At 50.3% G+C, this 27,312-nt stretch overlaps 4 protein-coding genes across 7 annotated transcripts in view; 3 read left to right on the top strand and 1 right to left on the bottom strand.

Moving 5' to 3' along the window:
* Positions 1-22,155, top strand: part of LOC120952559 (serine-rich adhesin for platelets) — a 28,005-nt gene extending 5,850 nt beyond the window's left edge. For all 4 annotated transcript variants that reach the window (XM_049607330.1, XM_049607331.1, XM_040371950.2 and 1 more), the window contains exons 2-5: positions 7,214-11,353; positions 11,438-12,096; positions 12,242-14,506; positions 14,578-22,155. In XM_049607330.1, the coding sequence (XP_049463287.1) occupies positions 8,896-11,353; positions 11,438-12,096; positions 12,242-14,506; positions 14,578-17,943 (8,748 nt within the window). In that variant the 5' untranslated portion in view covers positions 7,214-8,895 and the 3' untranslated portion in view covers positions 17,944-22,155. The remainder of the gene's footprint in view (positions 1-7,213; positions 11,354-11,437; positions 12,097-12,241; positions 14,507-14,577) is intronic.
* A 673-nt stretch (positions 22,156-22,828) lies between these two features.
* On the bottom strand, positions 22,829-24,024 carry LOC120952558 (RPII140-upstream gene protein). Its single transcript, XM_040371949.2, has 3 exons — positions 23,725-24,024; positions 23,409-23,663; positions 22,829-23,342 (listed from the first exon to the last, which is right to left on the bottom strand). The coding sequence occupies exons 1-3, from the start codon at positions 23,910-23,912 to the stop codon at positions 22,853-22,855; spliced, it is 933 nt and encodes a 310-aa protein (XP_040227883.2). The 5' UTR covers positions 23,913-24,024; the 3' UTR covers positions 22,829-22,852.
* Positions 24,025-25,005: 981 nt separating this feature from the next.
* Positions 25,006-26,517, top strand: LOC120953060 (sulfotransferase 1C4). Its single transcript, XM_040372735.2, has 6 exons — positions 25,006-25,121; positions 25,183-25,295; positions 25,364-25,485; positions 25,551-25,749; positions 25,820-25,946; positions 26,019-26,517. The coding sequence occupies exons 1-6, from the start codon at positions 25,052-25,054 to the stop codon at positions 26,405-26,407; spliced, it is 1,020 nt and encodes a 339-aa protein (XP_040228669.2). The 5' UTR covers positions 25,006-25,051; the 3' UTR covers positions 26,408-26,517.
* Positions 26,518-27,178: 661 nt separating this feature from the next.
* The window catches only part of LOC120951288 (endoplasmin), a 3,577-nt gene continuing 3,443 nt past the window's right edge, over positions 27,179-27,312 (top strand). Inside the window, exon 1 of the mRNA XM_040369898.2 lies at positions 27,179-27,312. This exon is cut by the window's right edge and continues 82 nt beyond it. The gene's annotated coding sequence lies outside the window, so the exon portion shown is untranslated.

The following is a 27,312-nucleotide window of genomic DNA, read 5'->3' as shown; positions in this document are numbered from 1 at the left end:
TCGCGCGCTCGCCCGTACGCCCTGTTCTTCGTTCGTTTTGTTCGTGCAGCGTCGAACCCCCTGCCGCCGGGGGTGGGGGAGAGCTAGTGTGGTAGTGCGTTCGTCGCTCTCTTTTCTGCACGGCATACGGATGCAGCGGCAAAGCTGCAGCTGCATTTAATCACACATGTGCACACACACACACAAACAGAAGAAAAAATAAGGTACAGTGCAGTACGGTCAGCTTCTCGAGCGCGCACTGGTCCGGTGTGCGCAGAAGAGGGAAGGCAGCGAGTGAGTAGAGAAGAAAGGAAATCGCGTTGGTGTGGCAACAACTACTACCACCACCACTATCAGCACGTGTGTTTGTGCGGTGGCAGGGCAAGGGCTACTGTGATGAATTTATGATTAGATGGGAGATGAGTGTGTGGCACCCGCGAGACGGGGGAGCTGTGTGTGATACCGCGACAAGATGACACGAGTGAACTGTGAATCGATGAGTGGTGAGCAGTGAAAAAAGACAGCTGTGATGTGTCGATGTTTTTAGGTCCATCCCCTAAACATTCGTCCTAGAAGTACGTTCTAGCCAGTAAGTCTGGCGTCCTTTGCAAAAGAAGAATTTCACATCCGAATCACAACACACACCACGCCGTGTCAAAAAGTCATCATCGGCTAATCACTCCCGACTGACACCAGCAGTGAGTGGCGCGAGAGGAAAATTACCAGCAGCAACCTACCTACACACAGGCAGAATAGAGGAATGCTGCGCTGCTACTGTAATGTCCCGGTAGTGAGCGCACGTGCACGAACGCAGGGGCTAGAGCGGCGGTTCGGTCGTTCGTTCGTTCGTGAGTACGCGGCCAGATAATGACCACAGTTCGGGGCACACAGAGATAGAGAACAACGCAAGCGGACACACGCGTGTCGATGGCGATCTGGTTCTGCTGTTGTGTGTGTGTGGCGTTTTTGTGCGTGTAGGATGAAGCACACACACCTACATACACTCTTCTAACTAACCTGTCGATTTAATTGACCGACAAAAAGAAAAGGGTGACCGATGAGTGAGTGACACGCGCGCGATACTTCCATCATTTCAGCACGATTGCACACAGTTAATCGATTAATCGGAGGGGGGGTGGACGCTGATCGTGGCTGTTTTACGGTTGCGGTTGACACTTGCTCCCGGGGAAGTAGGACAATCGTGACGTGGGTTCGCTTTCGTTCAACTTCTTTTCTAAAACGGTTCTAAAGCTCTGATTACTAAATTACGCCAGAATCTTGCACATCGATTACTTTCTGATCTCGACTACCTGCACCTAGATTTGCGAGTAATGTAAAGCCTTTGTAATGATCATTTTCTTCTTTTTTTGGCACTGCAATGCTATCGTATCGTGATGAGCGTTTCACAAAGATAATGGCAAATACTTGATACAAACTCGATAAAAACGACCAAGTGTATCGTAAATCGATTAAGATAATGAGGCTACCCAGAGAAGAAGCGAAGACGGGAACGCATGGAAACAACCAGCTGCTTGATCCTTTTCACATTGTTAGCGACCTTGAAAGCAACGGGGGGTGGCATGAACTCTCTAGAGCGGGTCAAAGGGTTTTAATGGACTCAAGCACAATGTTTTGTCGACACCATCCCTTGTTTTGTTGTACCACAAACACGAAGAACCATAAATATTCCGTTCCCAGTGTGGCCCAAAAGGTTTGTGACCTGTTTTGGTGTAAGGGTCCGTTTCCCGTCCTTCGTGTTCGGTGCAGGTAACGCTGAGATAAAGAGTTTTCTTTAGCTAGGTTATTGTTTATTTAACTTCGATGAGGCTTTCACTCGATTAGTGCTGGGTTCCTATGCCTTTTTTGTGAAGATTTGCCCAAACCGACCGCAATTGCAGCATAACTTCAATGGTGTTATCTACACTGACTTTTTAGACAAGACAGGTTTAGAGTCTAGACTTTTTAGTTTATTTTTATTTTACTGAGTCTAGACGTTTTCAACAAGTCGAGTTTGCGGCTCTGTACAGCACTAAATTACCGCAAATTGCCATTCGCTGACACGTGAGTTTGCAGTATTTGGGCAGTATTTCAAAAATCTATAATTTGAAGGCATTGTGGGCCACCATGTGATGTTTCTAGACGATATTTGTGACGTGAAGGGCTTCTTTTTGAAGTAGAATATTGATAGTAGAATCGATTTGTGCAATACAAGGGAGCAAATAACAATCAAGAAAAGTAAAAGCTACATTCACATTCCATCACATTCACTCCAAATAGTCCAGGTGTAGTTAATCCGTAGTAATTGACGTTCATTCGAGACTTTAATGAATTGAAGCTGAAAGCGAAAATATAATTCAAAATTCATTAGGATGTTGTTAATCCCATGCGGTTAAATGGGTAGAGAGAAAGAGAGAGAGAAAGAGAGTGAAAGGAAAAGGCAACACGGTGCTCGTGAGATGAAAAAAAAGATGAAGAGCGTGAGGAAATGCATAACATCACAGCAACCCGTGAGGGAAAGGCCTGTGCGTATGTGCGTGTGTGCGTGTGGCTGTAGAGAGAAAAGGATAACATCCCTGCCACCGGAATGAAAAGGAGCGCCGTACAAAACAAAAACAAAAAGCCCTTCCCCTCAAACTATCGGTGTCCTTGGGCCCAATGCCCTGCGTCATCCTTGCTTCATTCAACAAAAACGCCTGCTCAGTACGGTTTACGCTCCGTAGTACGCGGCACTGGACTCGCGTATTACATCCTACGTGTCATGTTCTACGCACAGCCTGCCTCAATTCCAGTAGGAAAGAAAGAGCGAAAGAAAGAGTGAGTGAGAGAGCCCGTGTGTGTGTGCGTATTTGCGCGCGCGTGTGTTTTTGTTATTGTTGTTTGCGCACGCAAGGTGCTTGCCCTCTGTTGGTGGTGGCGTACTGTTTCGCGTTGGTCCCGCAGCCAGTACGCTAGCAGCAGCTCCATGGTGTGTTCTTGGTTTTGTTTGCATATCGAACCATTTTCGGGAAGGCCAAAATGGTGCATTATGGGTTTTTTCGCGTTTTTATTTTATTTTCATTTTTACGTCGTTTGGTTCTTTTGGTGCAGGAGGTGGTAGCACGTGGCACGAGCAAATGTTGCATTCCGCATGTGGCGGATGGTGTGCGCACTGGCGTCAATAAAATGCATTTAAACGGAGGGTACAAGAATGTGCTGACGATGAAATTCCTTTCAAAAAGACGCAGTTAGTAGTAGAAACACGTTTGATTTGAGGAAAGAAGAGACAAAATGCGTAGCAGTGAATTCGCTTCACTGTTTAAACTCATTTGTGTCATTTGCAATATCTTCAGCTATATCGTTTAGCAATGTTCCAAATAGAGACTTTTGTAAAGCCACAACCAAGAAAACATTGCACAACATTTGTACACGATTGTATTGAAAATGGGTTGTGAGCCCCTGAGATTGATATTCGGAATAATCGATTGCAACAAACGAACTGACATCACATTTTCCTACACGCGCTTTAAAATGTCAAAATGCTAAATAAGTTGGAAATTTAATCCACCCAAACTCGTGCCGGTGGTAAGGTAATGGATCCGGAACCAAAGTAAAAAGGGCAGCAAAAGTTAACCGCAACCACCGATTGGTCAAAACCTTGAAACCAATGCCAGATCGGAATCATTCTGCTGTGCAGTGAGTGTTGTTCAAGAACAAAATACTTTTTATTATTTTTATTTTCCCTCTTTATCCATCATAGTTGAATGACATGCAAAAATGCAACCCTAAACCAGCCTTGGAAACCCCACTACAGGGTAGACGAAGCAAAAAATCATCAACCATCAACTATCGAAAATGTCTCCCGCACAGAAACAAAGCCGAACGCCGAACTTTGTACGGCAAGCTAAAGTCCCTTCCCCGAAGGTTGGCTGTGATCGATGACCTGTCTGGGTGTGTGTGCATTGCCGCCTTGTAGTGTTTGGCAGGAGAAGGAAACCTTCCGGTTATGAAACGTCGGCCACAATCTACCGGCAACAAGAAAGAGCTATAAAGCTGCACACCGAAAGGACGTGGCTGCAATTAGTGGCATGCAATGCGTTTCTGCTTGTCACAGAACAAAGATACACACAAAGTGTGTGTGTGTGTTTGGGTGTTGTGGAGCTGCATTAGTGGTAGAAGAATTAACCGTATAAAGAAGGTTGACACTTGGTGCCGATTTTTATGTCCATGATGCGATTGTAAACCACATATCGTGATTATTTGGGACGCTTTTTCCCGCCCCAGACATGCAATTGCCTTACCTCCTCGGCCTTGCTTGTTGCATATTTTCTTACTTGCTGTGTTCTAATTTTGTCGTCCTCCATTACGTCGTTTTTTTACTTTCAAGTGGGCTGCCAGAGTATAAGGTATACCCTTTTGGACGGTGGCGTTACGTACGCTTGACCATCACAAACTGCTCATTATTGGATCGATAACGATAGTGGCGAACGTATACCCCCTCTCCGGTTGAAAGGGGGAAGTAGGTGGAGTGGAGGGTGCTTGCTAGACACAGTTAGTAAGCGGTTTTTAAGCCACTGGTCACGGCACACGAAACTTCCCCATAACGTGACAACACAACACGCCACCACACACGGGCTGAGGAAAGACCACCGGCCACCGGGAGGAGGTTGGCCGGAGGTGGTTGTACCTCGTCGGTTGATGGTGAGCGAGACACTTTATCATTGCGATTACTGTTTGCTATTTGCGGGCAATATATACACACACACACACGCGCAAATACACAGCCCCACACAGAGTAGGTGGGTTTCTTCGCTCCTGTCACGAGTGAGCTTATTATGATGGAGAATGACGGGAAGATAATTTAGTTTAAATAGTTCATGATGTAATGGTGTGTGCCCGTTTCGTGCCTTTGTAAGATGCTAGACTTCCGTCTGTAAGGGAGCCGTTCAAGACGTTGAATAAAAAACGGAAGATGCATGCATTCATTTGTTTTAATTCTGCGGCTGCATTCTTTTAATCCTTGTTGTAACAACTGCACGTACAACTGAACGTTGTTTGTTTGTTGATTTAATTGCCGTATAGCTCATCAACGGAATGCGCAGCAGCTGCTCTAAGCAGCATTTGAAGCATTTGTGTTTGCATTTGTGTTGGCTAAACTGCTCAGGAAAGCAATTTACGACAGTCGTAGAACAGAACGATCGGTTTATTCGATATTCGACGAATTCGGCTATGAATTGGATCACAATTTAGCGTCGCAACTGGTTGTAGCGCCCACGGTGCTGTGGTTAAGCGTCCGGTCTTTGATGTCGCAGGGGTGAGGGATGAGTTCGAATCTAATCTTGACCTGACCCTACTTTTCAACGGTGAGTTTGTTGGAAGAATTTATACTATTTGATGTTATAAAAAACTTTTCCAATAAGGAATTGCTTACTTAAGAATGCTCCTCTAATAAAACAATGATTACATCTTCTGGATGAGAGAAGGCTCTCTGAGCCGCTACGTTGCATTACATCATCATCCGTTCTTGCTTGTAAAAGACACAACCAATCTGCACTCAATTCCTTTAAGGCGCGATCGATCCATCGTTTGACTCACGCGTAGGGGTGAGATCACTCTTCTTGAACTGAAGAAAATTTTGATGCATTTTGTGTGTTCCGTGTGTGTGAAAACCAAGACCCTACCCCCAGGAGAGTCCCTTAAATTCTGCCAAGTTTGCGTCCCGAACCATGGGCTGCGATGCAAAATTATTCTTAGAATGACGTAATCCACTGGCCGCGACCGCTCTTGACATTGCCCAGACCCCGATAAGTGTGTACCACCACTACGGCACACACACTCTCTCTCTCTCTCTCTCTTTCGCTCTCTATTTGACGCTTCTGTGGTTGAGCCCTCATAAAACAACGAACGACGAACGCGCGATCCCTTCCCACCGAGCGAACCTTCCCCAGACACACGTTGTAAAGCGCATTCAATCCGGGCCCCACACAGCTGTGCGATGAGCTCATGGTGGGAGATGGTGTAAGCGATGTGTAAAACAAGAACATAGAAAACAGAACCATGATGATGCGAAGAAGAGTCAAAGTCGGTGTCGGCAGCAGTGATTGTTATAAGAAAGAGTCCCGCGACCGCCTTCTGTGTGCATTTCTCGCAGTGACCGACTGTCACACTCATTCAAAGTAGAGGATTGGGGCGATTGTGGGTGATCGCAGTAGCAGTTGCTGCAGTAGCAGCCCCAGCAACGCCGCTCTACCCTCGCAGCTGTTACTACTGAGTCTCTCTGTGTCATCATCATCATCATCATCATCATCATCATCGTTGTCGTCTTCTCTTGACCTAGGAAACTGTGAGCGGCACGCATTCGCATATGTGCGGCGAACGAATCAGGCGGAGAAACAGGTTTAAAGCTTCCACGCCGTAACTGGCCTTCCCACTTCATTCAAATCGCTCGAATCGCTCTGCCACCGGCGACGAAGAAGAATAAAAAGAAGCAGCAGCATCGCGCTCACTGGTGCGTGCGGTTCCCTCTCGCGCACACCAGCCGTACGCAATCATATGTTTGCGCGCGCTCGCAGGGATGCTGCAACCTGTTTCTTGTGGCGTTGTACTTTTTTTCTTCTTCTCTCGTTTGTGCAGCTGTTGCTATTGATTTTGCGAACGAGAAGGTCTATGTTTGGCAGTGCCTGTAGTAAAGCGAAGGAGGAATGCTGCATCACACAATCAGCTGGCTGAAATTGGTGGTGAGAGGGTACACAGCAACGTCTTGCGTCTTCCGTACGGTTTCGTACTACTATCGCGATCGAGAACGGATGGGGAAGCGTATGAAGCAAAACGATTTGTGTGCCGCATGTGTGTGTGTGTGGGGGGTGTACTGGAAGCGGCATATTGTTGATGAGATTTGTTGATTGGATGAGGGCTTTATTTAACGACGCTTACATACACGCGCGCTCCCGCGCGCAAAACGATGATCTAGCGCGACTCTAGCGCGACTGTTCGTGCGGCACCACTTAACACGTACGGGAAAAACGGAACCGGACGGAACCGGATCGTTTGTTGTTGCATTAGATCAGCCGAAGCTGCAGCTTTTCGCAGCTTTTTTGCGATAAAGAGCGTACACGCCACGACGGAAGTATTGTCTTTCATGTCACAGATGATCTTTGCTGTTTTGTTATCGCTCTTAAAGACTGTTTAATGAATTGCGTGTCGTTTTTCTTATCTGCACTCTGTTTTATGCTTATTGTTTTTGTTGTATCTTTTGTAGGAAAAGGCTAGTGGATGCAAGCCAATACACGAAGGAGGTGCATGCAAGAGGAATAAACACAAAACACGGAACAATAGCAGCAGCAGCAGCAGCAAAACAGTAGAAGAATATCAACGATAAACCAAAAGTGTGCGTGCGTGCATGTGTGGTTGTTGTGTGAAGTACAACACGTGAAAGACAAAAGCAGCACGCACAGAGAGGAGCAAAGTGTGTCATAAACAAAAGAGGAAGAGAAGAGAGACCCTTAGGGCGAAAATGGCGAAGGAGTAATAGAATCAAGATTGGGGCAAACAGAGAACAGAAGCCGCAACGGAACAAAGGATTGTCCAATGTAAAGGATTCGCGCGCACACACACACAACCCTTACCCTACCGAACGACGAACGTCCAACGTGTGTGTGTGTGTGACGGTTATACTGATAGCTGGACAGGCGAGCGACCGGGTACATATCGGCGCGAAGAGCGAGGACCGGCGGCAGGGTTGTTCCCCCTCCCCACCCGGCTCGGCGTAGGTCCGCGACGTGGGACAAACCCGAACCGCCGCGTGCGTACGTGCAGTTTACTACGGCACACTAAGAGTAAAGGAACGACGGGTAGCAGCAGCGAACAAGAAGAAGAACAAGCGGCAAAGCGAGAGTACTTGAACAAATCAGCAAACGCGAACAAATTACTTATAGGCGGCCGTGTATCGTCGGCGTCGGTGTGTCTGTTAAGTGAGCAGTAGCAGCAGTAGCAACAGCAACAGTGTGAGAGCGTACCCTCAGCGTAACCTAATAGTGTTGGCGGTCTCTTTTAAAATTACGTGTAGCCAGAGATCCGCCAGACCAGCAAAACAGGGGGAAGCGAGAAGCAGCAACACCGGCGAGAACGAGGGGGCAACAGCGTCAACCCTCAAACGAGATCTACATACGCGTCTCTCTGTACTTAGGGAATAATATTCCGCCAGCTAAGGGAGCAACAGCAGCAGCAGAACAACGTTTTCTTGGCGTGGCGAACAACAGTAAAGACTTACACGATTGCGGCCAGTGTTACAATTAGTAGGAGAAGGAGCACTTACAAAAACAATACTAATAATAAGGCCAAGTACAACGTCCTCTCCGCTGTCGTTTTTACAGGTGTGTTTGTGTTGTGTGACGGGTAAAGTGAGGACCGGTGTTAGGCCTCCAACCCTCCACCTCCCCCAGCAGTGCCCAGTGAATCTGTGTCTACACGGCTTGACCGAGCAGGGGCGCAAAAAAAAGTGGAACACAGAACAGATGATTGTCGGTTTAAAATTAGCCATTTCTGGTTACTAAAATTAAACCTCAAAGAGCTGTCGACAGTGCTGTACTGAGCGGTTACCCCGAGAGGTAGATCGAGTGTGAGAGGAGGCACAGATAGAGGAGGAGCAGGCAAAAACAAAGCACAGCACAGCAAACTCTTGCTCTGCTCTGCGTTTGTTGCGATAAACAGAGGAAGCAAACACGTACGCAAAACGATCAAATTTGGAATCCTGGGAGAACTGGCAGAATAAAAAGTGAAACAATTTGAACCGGTAAGTGATAGTAGACAAAGCAGCAAGAAGGTAAACAGGGAGCAAACTCGAATGATACTCGGTTGTTTTGTGGACAAAAACCATTGCTCCCTCCAAACAAACGGAAACCTGAAACCCGAAGCCGGCAGTGTGGCAAAGCTGTTGGGAAAATGAATATAGATCCATCGGAACAGGCACAAGAACAGGAAGAGCAGCAAACGACGACGGTGGCAGCGACGGAATCGGTGACGGTCGAACCAGAAACATCAGCAACAACACCACCAGCAGCAGCAGCAGCAGCTCTAGCATTACTAATATCCCCATCGTCACCCTCGTCAGCGTCGACCGTTTCGCCCACTGCTTCATCGATTTCGAAAAACAGCAGCACCGACGAGGTCGATGAAACTACGGCGGAAGCAGAGCAGCACCCAGAAGAAGCAGTGTGTAGTGCCGAGTCGGTGGTGACGGCAACGGCATCGACGGCGGCACCACACCGAGGGGAGGACGAACAACAACCGCAGCTAAAAACGGCACAGCAGCTTGAACTCGAACAGCGAGCCGATGAAGATGATGTCCACCACAATAACAGTCCCGTTCGGCAGCAGCAGCACGGTGAGCGGTCGCCAACGGAACTGGCGGGCGCTGGGCCGAACGCAACGATGACACTAGAAGCGACCGATACGCTAGCTCAAAACGTGACCACCGACTTAAGGACACCCGATACGGATGCGCCAGCTACAGTGCCAGTGCCGGAGGGCGCGAGGACGGAGGACGAGTGCGACAGCGCGAAGGAGGATGGTGCGGCGGGCGAGGCGCTGTCGAAGCAAGAACTAACCGCGGAAGCCTTATCACCGAAAACACCACCATCGTTGTCAGCGAGCTCGTCGAGCTCCTCCTCATCCACACCGTCGACGCCGTCCGTGAGCGAGGAGCGGCGCCTGCCGGCCGTGCCGGAAGAGGATACGATTGCAGCGGACGAGGAATATCTTAGTAGGGCCGAGGGCGAGGAGACGCTAACCGTATCGAACAATAATCCTGCGCTGCTAGAGGTTGAGCTCACGGCGCCGGTGCTCGTTGACGATGCTGGCAGTAGCGGCTGCATCAATGACCACTACAACAACAATAACAACAACAACAACAACAACGACGACGACATCAGCAAAGGCAGTGATAGTGACTTTCAAATTGTGGGTGACATCAGCAGCAGCAACACCACGCACACGCATGACAGCGAACGGACTGAGGATGGTGGTGACAGTGAGACGGCAACGTTCTTATCGTCCCCAGCCAGTCGCACCGACTTGGAGGAAGGCGTCCAAACGTCTGCTGCGGCACCCGCCACCGAAATAGCCCTAGGACAAGGCGAACAGCGGCGGGGCTGTGTTGCTCCCGGCGAAGGTGGCGACGAATGTACTGCTGCCACCTGCCAGCGGGCCGGTTGCGATTGCGAGCATTTGGGAAGCCGTGTTGATGTGTCGCAACAACCACCATCGCCGCCGCCACTGCTGGGTAAAGCCGCTGGTAGTAGTGCTGACGAGGAGGAGGAGGTGGCGAATGAAACGAATGACGACAATAACTGCGAGTTGTCCGTAGCACCGATAGAGATAGTACAAACCGAACCGTTACCGAGCGACGCTAGCAGTACAGTGCAGCGACAGGGCGACTTAATTACCACTGCCGATGTGGTGGCCGTGGCGGAGGTGGATCAGCAGAACGGCGATGAACGGCAGCAGCAGGAGGAGGCGAATGAAGGTGATGTGGTTACGGCGGCGCAATCTGAGGAGAACGAAACGTGTGCCAGCAGAAGCGATGCGACCGATACAACCGTGGACGCATCGCCATCTAGCTCGTCATCCTCTTGTTCGTCTACTACTACTACTACTAGTGCACCCTCCCCATCGCCACCGTCGTCGTCCTCGGTTTCCTCGTCGTCTTCGTCGGAACCATCGCCAGAAGTGGTGTTGGCCGGATCCCAACAAGAACCTTCTGGCAAGGGAGATGATGGTGATGATGATGCGAGTCAGCTCGTCGGAGACAATCGACCGTTAGGTGATGGCTCATCGAAAGGACACTCCCTTGAGGATGGTGAAGGATTTCCCGCTGTTACGCACCATCGAACGCCACCCGACCTTCGAACGGTTGATGCAGATGCTGCCGTGGTTCCGCAGTCGTGCAGCGAGGACGACGAGTGCCGCAGCATTGGTAGCGGGCGACACAGACAGGTCACGACGACGGGCACGCGGTTGCTAACGCTAGCCGAGGAGCTCTCACAGGCAGGCGCAGCAGCAGAGCCTTCGTCACTGTACGCGACCGTCGCAGCACCGTCTTTAGCAGCAAGCGCACCGCCACCGTCCACAGTCGTAGATGTCCTACCAAAGAGTGCTGCCGGCACAGCAGCAGCGGTGGTCAGTGGTAGCAGCAGTAGTAGAAGCACGTCGCCCGTTCTGCACAGCAGCCTGAAGAAACCGAGCAAAAGGATGGTGGTCGCGACTGGCGCCGGAACAGTGGCAGCAGCAGCGGCAGCGGCGGTAGAGACGGCAAAGGGCGAAAACACGAGGCGAGTTTCCTTTCCGAAGGATGCGCAGCTTATCACCGGGTATCTGGAGCCCGTCAACCCTTGGTCCTGCAGTATGTATCTGTGTACATTCACCCAATCGCATTGCAAACGGTAAAGCATACAAGCTCTTTTTGCTTTCTTTTCCCTTTCCACAGTATCGATTTGCGAAACAACGGAGCTGCTGGAACTGTACCGTAGTTCCTGCAAGCGACACAACACGGTGCCGCTCCAAAGCGTGCTGGAGCACCTGCAATCGCTCGACGCCACGAAGGATCGCGTCCCGCTGCTCTCGCTGAGGGATCAGCATCTCACCTACGGCGGCTGCGAAGCGCTGGAGGAAATCTTCAAGCACGTGCAGTACCGGTGCATCGACCTGTCGCACAGTGGGCTGAACGATGTGACGGCCAGCGTGATGTTTGACATCATCGAGTACTACGAGGCGGCGACCGAGCTGGACATATCGGACAATCTGCAGATGTCGAGCAAAAGCTGGACGGCGTGCATCAACATGCTCAAGAAGAGCCAGGCGCTGAACGTGCTGATAACGCGCGGTCCCACGATATCCGACTACCAGGCGAACAATCTCGCCAAGGCGCTGAACGCGTCCGCCATACACACGCTCAAGCTGGAGCACTGTGTGCTAAGCCAGCAGCCGATCGCATCGCTCTGCAACGTGCTGAAGCGCAACGAAGTATTACGGGAGCTCTGGCTAGCGCACAACCAGCTGAACTGCGAAGATGCGCAACAGATTGCGAATTTGCTGCGGTCGAACTTTTACATTCAGCTGATCGACATCTCCAACAACAGGATCGGGGTAGGCGACATTTTTTACACAAGATCAACACACATTCAAGGTCATTACATCGTTGCTAATGGGGTTTGTTCTCTCTTTCTCTCTCTCTCTCTCTCTCTCTCTTTCTCTCTCTCTCTCTCTCTCTCTTTCTATCTCTTTTTTCCAGGACAAAGGCGTTGAGCACATTGTGAATGCGATTGTCGAGCAGGCGGTGTACTTTAAGGACGTGCAGGACAAGAAGCGTAAGAGTGATCTCAACTTTTCCGATCTATCCAGCAGCCTGAACAACATTAACAACAGTGCGAAAAACTACTTCCCCCATCAACGGCTACGATCGTCCGATTCCGAGTCGATGCCGGCGGGCGCGGAAGCCGATGAGGACAAATCGCCATCGCCCCTAACTCTTACCCCACCAGTAACGCCACCGTCGACTCCCGCTCTTCCAACCACGTGCGAAACGGGCACGGAGGAGACGAAGCAGGTGGCACAACCACAGGCCAGCAGCGACAAGCAGCTGGAGCCTACGAATGGTGACGCCACCTACGCGGTAGCAGCGCCCACAGTGTATACGATGCAGCAGCAGCAGTCCAACAATGACGAAACGAACCCACCACTACTACCGCCATCATCACCATCAGCATCATCAACATCATCGTCACCGCTCACCCTGCCAACGCTCGGTGCTGTTGCTCCGTCGAACGTGGAGCTAGTGGAAATGAGTACAAAACATAGCGTAAGTCTACAAACAACTAGTGATAGGGAGAAGCTCGACGCGGTGGCAGCGCGCCCCGCCATGATGACGGCCGAGGAAGAAGCACTGATGAATTCCTCTAGCGGCGGAGCAACGGCCACGGTGGAAGCGGTGGCGTTGGTGACAGCACAGGAGACAGGAGAGCAAGCGCTGAGCGATGGTGATGGCGAGAGCAGGACGATGAGCACCTCAGCGGAAACAGTACAAACCGACCGCAGCGAGTCGACGGTGGTTGTGCGAGAAGCTAGCAACGGTGGGGCGGAGGAAGAGTTGACGGGGAAGGACTTGGATAAGCATTCGGAGAGTCCGGTGCCGCAGGCACCTAAAAAGCCCCGGCTGGCGAAGCAGGACAGCGTGCTGACGGAGTTTGAGGCATCGATCGCGACCGCCATGGAAACGGGCGAGGACGGTGAGGGGCTAACCGAACAAAAGCCGAAGAACAAACTGAGTGGCGGCGAAGGTGTCACGATACCTTCGGCCATCGAGGAGCAGCCGAGCTCGGCGAGCGTGATGGAAGAGGACGTGCCAGAGCTGTGCGCCGACTACGATGACGATGGTAGCAATTTCCGAATTTCGCAGGAGAATCTGTTCGTTGAGCTTGGCATACCGGCACTGAGCGAGCAGGAGGAGCGCCTGGAAGCGGACAGTGGTGCGCCCGATTCGCCGGGTGATGTGTTTCCCCCGCTCGTCGCCGTACCATCGAAGAAGGATGAGCTGCAGCTGCTGATCGAAAAGTCGAAACAGTCGGCGACAGGCGAAGCCGTGGCCGATCGGCTGGAGCAACCGGCTGTGCCAGCCACACCGCAGAAGACGCTGGGCGGAGACAGGGAGCGAAAAAGTGCCATTAGCAGTGATGAGCGGCCGGTAGCAGCAGCAGCAGCAGCAGCAGTAGCAGTGCCGGCAGCTACTACCAAGAAGAATCGGACGCAATCGAGCAGCAGCGACAGCTACGTGCCGTCGGCGGAGCGGGCCATACAGAAGGTGAACGTTGAAATCAAGGACAGTGTGCCGCTTTCCCGCTCGCTCGACTCGGTCGGCGGTGAGTCGGAGTCCGACTTTGAGAGCAGCAGCCCGTTCCGCACGACCGCGCCCGGTCCCTTTCCGAACGAGCGATCGTTCAGCTCCGAGAGCCTGAACAGCGAAACGTCCATCGATTCGAACGACTCGAAATCCAGCCTTAAAATACACGAGTCGAAGTTTGCCGCCAAAAACGGTACGCTGGAGCGGCAGCAATCGAACCGGGTCTTGAACCGGGACGCGGCCGGCGCGGAACAGGCGGCCGCCAATCCGGGCGGGCTGCAGGTGCTAGTGTTGTGGAACAATGAGATGACGCGCAGCTCGGCCCGTCACTTCCAGCGGCTGCTGGAGAAAACCAGCACGCTCGACACGCTGAACGTGGGCAGCAATCAGCTGTGCAATAGCTTTGTGGCCGGCATCAGTGGCAGCTTGAAGGCGAACACGACGCTCACCAACTTGGGGCTACAGGGTGCCCATCTGTCGGACAAGGGCGTAAAGACGATGGCGGAAATCATCGAGTTCGGCGGCAACTCATCGCTGCAGCGGATCGACCTGCGGCACAACAACATCCAGAAGGCGGGCTTGGAAGCGTTGAACGAGGCGATGAAGTCGAACAAATCGGTCACCCGCATCGACCTGGACGATACGCCGCGACGAATCAAGGTAAGGTGCGGGCGAAGAAAGCTCGGGACGCTTTATTAATCCTTAATCCCCCTTCTCTCCATCTGCGGCAGGACACATCGCTGGACGGCGTCGGGTCGGAGTACAGCCGGCTGGTGAACAACATCCGGGCACAGTGCGAACGGAACAAAAACCCGCCGGAGCCGAGTGAACCCATCAGCACGACGGTGCGGCGGGCGCGCGCCAACTATCTGAGCTCGCGCAAGATTTCCCTCACCTGTCCATCGATCAAAACGTCGCCGAGTGCGATCGCGGACAAGCAGCATCTGCTCGATCCGAACGGTGGGTGCAAAAAGTCAACCGGGGGCCGTTTACGCTCACCATTGCCCAGTCCCATTCCTTCACCCGCTGCCTCGCCAGTGCCGAGCCCGTCCCGCAATCGATTCCACGTGTCGCGAGTGAGCGATTCTGGCGGTGGTGGTGGTGCTGGCGGGACGGCGTCATCGCCATCACCCTCGTCGACCGGTAGCTCGCCGACGCTCTTCTTCCCCTCGAACTCGCGGTTTCGCGTGGTGACGGTGGCCGAGCCGGATGCGGCAAAGAGTGCTAACGGTAATCCGTACCGCAGCAGCAGCACGATCAGTCTGCCCATGAGCAAATCGTCAGCCTCATCCTTTGCCATGGGCGGTACGAGCTGTGCCGGTACGATGGCCCCTTCGGCGGGCACGATCAATCGGCGCCCGGTGTGCAGCTCTGCCCCGACGCTCTCGTCCTTCCCTCCGTCGCCACTGTCGCCGCTGGCTGCGGGCGGGCCGGTAGGGGGACGCGTCGCTGTCGCTAGCCAAACACCGTCGCCACTGTTGCCTCCCTCATACAGCACGGGGTATCACAGCACGGGGTATCACAGCACGGGGTTCCAGACCACCACCATGCTACCGTCACCACTGCTTACGGCGGGATCGTCCCCTACCATGCCTGGTGGGTTGGTGCCGATCGTCGCAAACACCGCCACGATGCCATTGGGAATCCCACAGACACTACTACAGCAGCAGCAGCAGCAGCACCAACAATTACAACCACAGCCTCACTATCAGCCACAATTCGTTCCCATGATGCCGCAGCAGCAACAGCAGCCGCAGCCAAACTATCACTTTATCACCACGTTTGGCCCTGGGAACAGTACATCGATTCCGCTGCAGCCAATGATTACCCAAATACAAAAGTACCCTAATCTCACCGATCCACTCGTAACGCTGCCACCGCAGCACCCAATCCAACAACAACAACCATTACAATTACAGCACCCACAACAACAACAACAACAACAGCAGCAGATTCTACCACAGACACCGTCATCCTACACGGGCAAGGGGCGTCAGCATTCATGCGAATCACCCCATCAGCATCAGCACAGCAGCAGCAACACCAGCAGTACCACGCTGCACGATTCCGTGCTCTCCTCCACCAGCATCGAAAGTCCGGACCTCGAGGTAAAGCGGTTCATGTCCGGCGGAGCGCTGCGGGACGACAGCTGCTGCTCGTCGATCAGCAGCAACAGCATCGAGTCGATCGATAATGCACACTTCAACCTCAACACCTCCATCAGCTCGACGGATGAAAGCTTTGATTTGATCGTAAACTCTCCACCGCCGGTCACTACCTCCGCAATTGCGAGCAATAGCTTCGTACAGTTGCCGGCAGGTGGCACAGTAAGCTGTTCCTCCGAAGTGAGCCCTAACGTTAGCTCCATTTCGCGCATCCCGGAAGAAGAGAGTACGCTGATTGCTAGGCAGTCGGCCTCCTGCGGTGGTGAGCCGCCGAAGGCAACGCTCGATGCGCCCGCGAGCTTTTCTTCGTCCAGCATGGTGCACGTGCCGCTGGCAAGCTCGCAAGAGTCGCTGTACGATGTGCATGATCTATCGGGCTCCTCAAACTCTTCAACTGCTGCTGTTGCAAATCTAGCGCCAACGGGGAAACTCCAGCCGCCACCACCGACAGTGACCGCTCTCCCGCCGGTGCCGACCACTTTCTCAGGTGGCAGTGTTCTTCCTATGCCAAATACTACCGGTGCGGCACCCGGCGCGGCAACCCTGTCGGCGGGTGGCAATAATTCCAACGAAAGCACGCTCACGTCGGTGCAAAACCTGGAGCGCGAACCGACAGTTACCAAGCCGGCAAGCCACAGCGAGAAGCCACCGCGCGTCCGTAAGACCTCGTGGATACTGGGCGGCAGCGGAAGCAGCCACAAGCACGCCGATTCGAGCTCGAGCGGTGGCAGCACGCCGACACCCGGCGGTGGTGGCAGCGGCTACCCGCCCGCCATCGAGAAGCTGCTCAGCATCTTTCATCCGAGCAATCTGTTTTCCTCCAGCAAAGCCTCGTCCGCGTCGTCGGCCAGCCCGCCACCGAGCGCGGCACAGGACGGTTCGCAGCCGCCGTCGCGCAAGGAAAGCCCGATGGGCGGGCTGTTCTACTGGGCGCATCACGGGGCGGGCAGTGGTAACAGCAGCAACACGAGCGCCAACACCAGCCCCACCAGTGCCGGCAAAAAGGAGGCCGATCGGGCGGCCGCGCTGAAGGTGAACGTTTCGCCCGAAACTACCCTCACGCCGCAACAGCTGCAGCCGCTGCAAAACCAGGCCCAGGTGATGGCGCAACTGCAGTCCAGCTCCAGTCATCCGCAGCAGCAGCAGCATCACAGTGCCGAACGTATGCCACGGCAGCTGAAGGTGGAGATGAAGGAAAACATTTCGCCGGAAAACACCATCACCAACAAGCTGCTACTGTCCTCGAATGCACCCGCTGCTGGGGTGGATGTGTCGACCGTTTTGATAGCGCCCAGCTCGCCAGCGCTGGCTGCTGCTCCGATCGTGAACGTGGCACCGGCGACGACGGCCTATGCGAAGGTTATCTTCCAGCTCGGCGGCGATTACGACGAGTCGGAGGACGATATCGATACGCTGACCAGCAGGTACGGCAACCATCCGGGCTTGGGTGGTGGTGGCGGTGGCCAAAGCGGGCCGAGCAGCTTGCTCGGTGGCAGCACCACGAGCAACAGCAGCGGCATCAGCATCGGCAGTGGCACGAGCGCTGGCGAAATGATGAGCGGAAGTGGCGGAATGTTGGCTGTGTCACCCTCGCCGAGCACTACCAGCGGACAGTCGGCCACGTCGGACACGGTCGTGGTGCTGAGCCATCTCGGGCAGCTGGCACGCGATTCGCTCAGCATGTTCAAGAATCCCAGCCTTACCTCGCAGGACTCGATTTCGATCCGCTCGATGGACTCGCTGACGGAGATCGGAGGCGACACCAAGACAGCGGCGGGACGGAAAGATGCATCACCGGTGGTTGCAGTGACCGCGACTGTCGTGGCACCACCACAACCACCTACATCCACCGCATCGTCATCATCAACTCCATTGGCATCCGCGTCGGCGGCGGCCCCGTTGGTGGCCGACATACAGTTTGAAACACGCTAGGGCACAGGGCAAGCAGCGAAGGGTGATGGTGGCAGTACTTATGTGAACACAAACTGTCCAACACACTGGTTCATCGGTTGGGTGTGCGTGTGTGTGTGTTTGGGTGTGCTTACAATATCTGTTAGGGTTTCGTTGCGTTCGGTTCCGGGCGTGTGCTAACGTGTTCGGTTTGTTGTGCTTACAAATGTTAACACGGGGGAACACAGTGCCCTCCTACAGTGCCTACAGTGCCTCATCTTATTTGCGGTCAGTTGCGGCAAACAGTTAAGATGTATTGCCCCCTTTGGAGTCCATTGCTATCGAATTACGTTTACGAGCTACAATCCACAACAGAGAGAGAAAGAGAGAGAGAGAAAAAAGCAAGATCATATTGATAGAACTGTTTTCAGTTAACAAAGAACGCAATATGGCCTGTTTTACTTTGAATCGCAAAGAGGTTTTTTTTTTCCTTCCCTCCCCCCTCCCCATCAAACCATTACCATCCTTTCAGTCTACTAGAAAAGAAACATAATGTGCCTTCTTGAATAATTGAAACAATTTAAACTTGGAAGCTGGAAATTGAACGAAAACCGCGATCACCTACGCGTACTCAAGCAAGCAAAAACTAGCGCGCTGATGATGAAACGATGCAAGTTGGCCGATCGTCTACGAAACGAGCACCTGGAAGCAAAGCTACTAATGAACTCGAGGAAAACATACATCCCCGTTGCGATGTAGAGAAGAAAGATTGCATTATTGGATGAACCACCAACTTTGATATACTATACTTGACTGAATAGGTTATATTATATAAAAAAAAAAGGAATACACAAACCAGAAGCGAGAAAGAGAAGAGAGAGAAAGAGAGAGTAGAAACACTGTGTAAAATCCCAAAACGGATATACCGCAATGATGGCGACTGATAGGGGAAAGCGTGAGCGAAGCAAAGAAGTAGAGAAAAGTGGACATAACGTTTGCTATCATAAACCCCCCCCCACCCCCTCCCCCTCCCTGGATATGCATTATTCGGTGCATTCAAAGTGAGGATGAAACCAAAACACACAAAACAGACAGGCCCCAGAAGGACAATAGGGTAGGCCCAAGACCGATCATCGCTTTAGTTTTTGGTTGAATGGGCTGAACGAAGCAGTGTGTGTGTGCCATTTTTGGTACAGAGCTTTATTTTACTATCCCATTCCCGGTCTTGGCGTTGAATGGATTGTACCATTTTACACCACGCATCAAGCAGCAACAGTGAAAAGACAAAAGATATGATTTTTCTGTGCAATCGAACAGCGTGCGAACAAAAAGAAGTGAAGCGCGCTGCCTGCTATTAGCGATCATTTGAAAAGATCGCAATTGTGATCGGCTTCGTATCGGGAAACGGTCAGCTCGATCACTCTTTGCCGCACAGTCAATGAAGGTGAGATTGATGAATGAAGCAGCAGAACCCCCTCTCCCCCCCCCCCTCCCTCACCTCTGCCCGAGGATGTCTTTTTTTAGTTTAACTAACAAGCATTGAAATTGAGTTTCGGTCGCTTGTGCTTGTGGTTTTTCGTTGGCACCAATCAGCGGTCTAGCGGTTGGCTGTTGGCCAACGAGCTGCCACCGGCACTGTCGCACAGGAACGGTGCAAAAAAAAGAAGAAATGCATCTACGAAGAGTGCATATAGCCATTACATTCTTTCGGCGGAGTGTCCGCTTCCGCACGAATGGGCCAGTTGGCAGCGTTCAAGTGACAAACCAATTAATCAATGGCCGTGGGCGGCACCAACATCAAACATCAAACCCATTTCCGCCGACAACTGACAGCTGAGGGCTCTGGCTTGGCACTGGGGTAGGAAAGTGTGTCCCCCCTTTAACTGCTTTCAAAACAAACGTTGAAGAACAGGAACAGAGGAACAAATGAAACGTTTGAAACAAAAAGGCACGATAACTCGTACACGAACCACACACACACACGCACGAATGGGCAAACTGGTGTAAAACGAAGGATAGGATTTATATTGCGTGCATTAGAAAAAGTGGCAATCGAAATGGTCGAAACGAAGTACTATAATTTTGCAAACGTTTAATTTCTTAAAAATATTTCCCTCCCTCCCCAAAAAAAAAAAGAAAAAGAAAAACGTGCGTAAAACAGCGTCGGGCTGAAACACGATGGACCGGATTTTACGTACACGTACTTATTGTTTTGTTTAGTTTTGTTTTTGGCATACGTTTTACTTACACGGCATCACGCATTATAAATTTAGGCAAACGTTTACTTAAAAAAAAATAACACTGAAGGGAAAAACAAACCACAGCCCCCCTGGAACCCACAGTTAATGGATGGAAAAAGATTAGCTATATGCACACAAAATGCAAAAAGAGAGAGAAAGTGAAGTAGGAATGATTGATCGCAATCGAAATCGTAAAGCGCGTGAATCGAGAAATGTCTCGCCCCACATACACACGCAACACACGTAAAGAAAAGAGATCGAACATAAAAATCCCCTTTTCTTATCATACTATCATCGAAATCACCATTCATGTCCCCGCCACAGTCACTCACTCACCCACACGCATATTGTAGAATCGAGATTCCATGATCATCTCTGCCTGCCGGTCTGGGGATCATTACCTGGTACACTGCTGTGTCACACGACCGAAAGCAGCTCCTATTGCGCTGTCGAAAGCAGAGCCATCTTCAGGACCGATAACCGATTTAAAGCCATACAGCGATTTTCCAATATCCTTTCACGCACCAGGCGTACTGTATGCACGTGCTGGCTCTGTTGATCAATTGATCTTACTGCTAATCCGGTCTTCTAAGCGCGTCTAATTGCTAATGCGAGGGGGTGTGGGTCCGCGCGCGCGCTCGTGCGTTTACTGCAACCTAGTTTCCTTCTTCTGTGATATACAAGAAAAGCACACTTGTGATAAGGTGAAATTTATTCGTACATAATTTTTGTTGCTATATACGTTTTGTTTGTTTTAATTTTGTTTTTTTTTTGCTTCCTTTCATTTTCCTATATCTTTCTGTTGTGTTTAGTTGTTCCTGCCTTTACGTTTCCCTTGAGCTTTCTTTTGTTCATTTCCTTGTTATTGTTTAGTGTATTTTTGTCAACTTACCTGATAAACTTTTTTTAAAAAAAAAGGTACGAAATGCGTGATAGAGAGAAAGAGAGAGCGTGAAAGAGAGAGTGAGCGGGAGAAACATTCAAACAAAGTCAACGACAAGAAGGTGTGAATGTGAAAAGTGGAAAACATTAAAATATTGATTGAATGGTGTAAAAGTACACAAACGCGCGCGCACGTGCGTACGTACACCTCACAAAAGCAAGACGCAAAGCAAGACAATTGATCAACAGGGCAGGGTCGGCAAGTACAAGCCCTAAAAGCGCGAAACATACAACATTAATTAACCTTTTTTTTTTTTTTGGCAGAGTGGCAAACAAACATTTACGCGACATCACGCCCCCACCACACCCCCCACCCCGAAAAACCACCCAAAATCACTCGTTTATGTTACTACGAATTCAGTTGTAGAGAACACAGAGAGAGAGAGAGAGCTACAAACACACACACATTCACGTGTTTGGGTGGGGTGCCACCTCCACCGCATGCTCAAGGAGGAAAAGCAATAGAATCTAACAGAAAGAGGTGCTATATGCGCGTGGCTAGGCTAGGAGGATTTAGGATGTCGATGCGTCCCTCCCCTTCGTACATTAATGCTCTCGGATGCGTCATCTACCCCAGTTCCTCCCTTTCCCACAAACCACCACCGACCCCTCCACCGACATTCTCACTATTATTTTTGCCCACCTTTCATCGTTCATCCTTCATCGCTGCATCATTGTTGTGTTGTTAGCGGAAGAACGTAAAACAATAATCAGTACCGACAATTTACACACCACACCTCCTTTAACTTTAAAACGGAGCGATTTTTATGTTAAATTTTCATTTCATTTATGTTTGTTTAGGCGTCTCTGTGTATGTAATGTGTACTTGTGTATGTGTTTGTGTGTGTGTGTGTTATCCTTAACTGTGCGTCGTCGTACGTACGTTCATCTCTGGTCGCGTTTTACATGTTTCGCAATCGCAATAGAACAACACATAAAAACACACACACACACACACACAGGCATGTATGCATACATATACACACACATCCACATACCTTTATGTAGATAGATTTTTTTTAAATAATTTTATTATGTTGTACGTTAATAAAAGTCGAAAAGTAACCGTTGAGTTAGCTGTCTCGCTCGTGTAGCAACTGATCGTTACTCTGTTGCGCGCCCATCCCTAACACGCCGTCATCGCACGTGGTGCGCATGGAGCGTGTTGCGGATAGGCGCGTTCATCTAACGCGCGTCACACACTTTTCTTCCTTTTCTTCCGTTTTAGTGGATCCTTCTTTTAATGAAAAAACGATAAATTTTTAATCCTGATTCCTCCTCCCTTTTTCCTCTTTCCTTTTTTTCTATTTTCCACTCCGCCCTTGTCCCCGATCCCCTCTTCCCCACAGATGGCTGCGGTGCGGCAGTACTGCTTCAGCTACGCCTCAAGCACGAGCAACAGCAAGCCAAAAAGAAGCTAATGAAATCCAAATCCTTGCCCGACATGAAGACAATAAGTTAAAGGAGCGAGGAGCAACGTGTATCCGCTGCGCCATCTTTCTTCTGTTCTGTTCCTCCCGACTCCCCATCCCTCTCCTAATGTGTATCCGGTTACATCCCCTACCCCCAAAGGGCAAAAGGATACGCTGATTTTCTGTGTGTGTGTATTTATCTCCGTTTCTATACATCCGTTTGAAATAAAAACTTCTTCTTCTGTACTGTATCTTTCATCCATCTACGACAACCTTGTGTCGTGTATAGATGTTAATAGCTTGGAGTGAAAGAAAAAAAAAAACGCTGCAACGTATCTCTCCCATTGAACTTAAGCTTTATTTTTTAGCCGCTGTCGCTGATGCTGCTGCCGCTGCCTCAGCCGCTGCCGCTTCCGCCTGTTCTTCCTGTTCCAACTTTTTCATCAACGTTTCCCGCTCCACCGCCAGCTGAATCTTGCGCTTTTCCGCCTCGATCGCGTCGAGATCAAGGTTGGCGGTGCCGAACTTGTTGTGATGGTGCGTTAGCAACGGTTCCTCCTCCGCGTCGGTTTGCTTTTTCATCGAGTCGCGTATCGCCTGCTCGCGGTTCGTGTGCCATTTGTACTGCCAAAATCGAACCTCCTCCATCGTGGTACCGGTGGCACGCATTATCCCGAGCGACAGTCCACCGGCCAGGCCGCCGAGTGCCAGGCCAACGAGCCCACCGGAGGCCATCCCGCGCAGTCCCATGCTGAATTTGTACATCGCGCCCGTAACGCCACCGGCCGCCAGATACTCGTACAGGGAGGATTTCCCTCGGTACACCGACACGACCGTTTGAATGCCACTGGAAAGTGAGGAAGCGTGATTACACTAAAGGATGCATAACCGCAAGGGGGAAAGAGCCACTTACACATAGCTGGTGGTGAACAGTGCCAAACGCCAACCCCAACGGAATGCTCCCTTGGCAAAGTTGAGCGTAACCTGGTCCTGTAGTTTCTTTTTTGCCTCGAAGCTAGACTGGAACGCCGTTGCCTGGTTGCGCTCGAGGAAGTTCATGTAGGCGACGCGAGAGTTCACGAACCCACCGTAGCAAGCGCCGAACAGGAAGCCAAGAAAGCCGGCCTGATAGATGGAGTTGAGCTCGCTCGATACTCGGCCAAATTCACTGCAACAAGCCAAGGTACGTTAACCAAATGGGAGGAAACCGGTGCTCCGCATACACTTACTCAATCGTAAACATCATCTGTAGCCGCTCCACGCCGGTTTGTTTGTCACCGGGCGCCTCCTCGTACATGCTCTGTACGGTTTTGGTGTCGATTTTGACCTGATCATGGTCGTTGAGCGTGAACGGTAGCAGTCCAGCCGACACAAATCCGCCTGGAACACAGAACCGGTACACCGCACGTCGAAGCATTCTTCACTGTTTGTCCAGTCGATGCACAAAAACAGGAAAAATCAAACGAAATATTCACTACCGCGGGCTGGTTTGCATAACTGCGGGTGTTTTTCTTCTGTCTAGCATTTTGACAGTCAGCTGCTTTGATGTGCCGCTGTAAAATGGCTCTATTGATGGTGATCCACTATGGCAGAGCGCAAGGTAAGCCGCTGTAAAGAAAGGTGTTTGAATGGAAACCGCTGCACGACAAGCGGTGCACGTGTTTTCCTAGAGTCGCGCTCATTTTCCTATTAAATTCAATGGTGCTTTACGTTGCGTGATTGATTATTTGCAAAACTACACAATCAAGTATACTAAATGTAAAATTTTTGTCGATATTTAATACAGTTTCTATTAGGTAAATCCCCCTGTAGACTTGAAAACGGAATATTGATGTATGCAATTATCAAAATCATAAAGATTTTAAAAATCTAATCAATTTTTTTCACAGGAATTTTAGAAACAATTTCCCCACACAGCGATTTAGCTATGCGGTTATCTCACACGATCTCAAGTGAGCTCAAGTGAACAAAAAACAACTTCAGTGGGTTAAACTTTCACTTTCTGTCAGTCAGATACAACACCAATCGCGGTTCTTGCAGTGTAACATTCCATTACATCGTTTATCATACAAATAAAAGAAAAGAAAGGCCTTCACTCAACATCACCTTCATCGCATGCCAGATTGTGATTGAAGGAAAATTGCACTGACCATAGCGCCGTGGCAACCGACGGCAATTGAAATCCGTCACTGTTACCGTTAAAGCTTGCTGCACGAAAACCGCACACACTTCCTCATTATAATATGATGGTTATGAAGCGCCGTTGCCCGGCCGATGCTTGCTTTCGGGTGCGCCACTCGAAGCTGCGGAACTGTGTCAACAAAAAACTTTCTCCTACTCAACACAAAACACTTACCCCGACTACGGTCAGCATATTTTGGTAACACGACGACTCCAACCATGATGATGATGGTGATGGCGTCGATGATTGTTGATTGTTGGTTGCTGGATCGCTTCGCGCCTCAGTTTCGTTTTCGATCCCATCGTTGGTGGGTGTTTGGTTGGCTTGGTAGGCTTTGGAATAGCTTGTGGCTTGTGTAGCGTATCACATCGAAAATGCCGTTCCCATACAGCATAGACTTTGTAGAGCCCAAACAAAACGAACAGTTGCTGAAAGATTTTCATGGTTTGTTGGAATTGGTTTGTGATTGATTAGTTTTTTTTAATACGACTCGTCGCTTTTTTAGGAGAACGTACCGGATTTGTACAAGTCGGCGAAAAGCGATGGTTTTTCCCGTCCCGCTTCAAGCAGTATGCGGAAAGTTTATACTCTTTCGAAGCACGCCCGGACGACACGTGGGTAATGTGCCTTTGCATTTTCAATTAAAGCCGTTGCAAGGCCTACTGATGTGTTATGTTTATCCGCAGATCGTCACCTATCCACGGTCGGGCACCACATGGTCGCAGGAGATGGTTTGGTTGCTGTGCAACGAGCTTGACTTTGAAACCGCGAAAAGCATTCCGCTGACGCAGAGATTTCCCTTCCTGGAGTAAGTACACCAAGTTCAGTGTGAAGTTAAAAATTTAGATGATTTGTGACACTCATTTCCTACAGATTCCATCTGTTTGTGCACGATGAAGTGAAGGCTGAATTTTTGAAGGAAAACGAGCACGACGTAGAAAGCATGAAGTTCATCGAACAACTTTCTCAACCGGCCGGTTTCATGTTGGCGGAAATGAAGACGCCCCGTTTCATCAAGACACATCTGCCCATCTCGCTGCTACCGCCGAGTGTGTTTGAGCAGAAGGCAAAGGTACGGTGGGAGATGAAGGGAAGGCATGCATATGCAAATGTTATCAGCATGCTCCTCCTCTGTTTCACAGATCATCTACGTCGCACGGAACCCTTCCGATGTGGTTGTGTCCTACTACCATCTGAATCGACTGTACCGAACGCAAGGATACGTTGGAGATTTTGAAACCTTTTACAACTATTTTGAAAAAGATTTAAGTAAGTAATTTATCTCCGACGGACCGGATAAGCGATGTAAAGGTAACACACAATTTCCCCCGTCACGTTTAGCACCCTGGTCGCCGTACTGGGAACACATCAAGGAAGGTTGGGCCGAGCGGGATCGGGAAAACGTGCTGTTTATGTACTACGAGGACATGAAGCGCAATTTGCCGGACACAATACGCAAGACGGCAGCCTTTTTGGGTAAAAGCTTCTCCGATGAGCAGATCGACACCATGTGCACCCATCTGGACATTCGGAACTTCCGCCACAACAAATCGGTTACATGCGAGGAGCTGAAAGCTGTGGGCATACTCAACAGTGGCGAGCAGGGGTTCGTCCGCAATGGTCAGGTTCGGGGCAATGCGGAAGAGATGACGGACGATATCAAACGACGGCTCAATGAGTGGACGGAACGGAATTTGAACGGAACCGATATCCGGTTTCCCGATTGTTAGTAGTGGCCAGTGTGGGGATGGAGAGCTTGCATTGCTGTAGGATCGATATAAAAGAGTTTTGTTGATGGATTGGATATGCTAATTTTTAAAATGTTTATTTTTTATTTTTTAATAAACACCCCAAAAAACAACTTAGGTCTTAGGCTGTGCTCTGATTGGATTGTCTTTGTGGGAAGCAACACAAGAATCACACACTATTTGGGAAACCAAAATTTTAAGTATTTGTAATTAAGATCTCAATTTCCAAAGCATTTTAATAATTTATTTTTAGTGATTTTAATGCAACTCCATTTTGATGGTACACAAAAAATCACATGTTTAACAAGTAAAGCTGTTTCTTTTCACATAAAACGATAATTTAATATTTGTAAACAACAAAGTTATGATCATTTTAAAAATTGTATGCAAAAATAATACAATTTTAACTAAACTGACCAATTTTTTGATCATTAAAACATCTCGTTTGCATGTCTGACGTGTTTTGATGTCGCACGAACAAATTGTCAGACGAAGCATTTGCTGCGTCAACCCGTTGCCAGAGCGCATGGTAAGCTCTCATTCTGATTTGGACCAATCAGCGCTCGCCAAATATTCTTCCAAGCACCACGTAAGGAAGACTTCCCATACGTAGCACGGCAAACGCTGTGGCTACTGTGACGTCAGCTGTACCGTCGCATTGGAGTGAGCACAGCAGCATGATTCAATGGCGAGAGCTACACTGTGGGTACGACTCCGGTCGGCGGCTTGGTTGCCCATTTATTTGACAGCGGTCTTTTGCAGGGCAGAGTGTATTCATATGTTAACCGTCGAAGGCAGCGGCTTGTCCGTCCATTTCTGACCAAACTTACTGACGGCGTTTTTTGTCCCCTTTTCCTGTTGGCCCCCGGTGCAAATCGGTTGTAGCT

This window comes from Anopheles coluzzii, chromosome 2, assembly GCF_943734685.1.
Source record: "Anopheles coluzzii chromosome 2, AcolN3, whole genome shotgun sequence".
Classification (NCBI taxonomy): domain Eukaryota; kingdom Metazoa; phylum Arthropoda; class Insecta; order Diptera; family Culicidae; genus Anopheles; species Anopheles coluzzii.
Note: the sequence above shows the minus strand (reverse complement) of the source record. Positions and strands in the feature narration are given on the sequence as shown.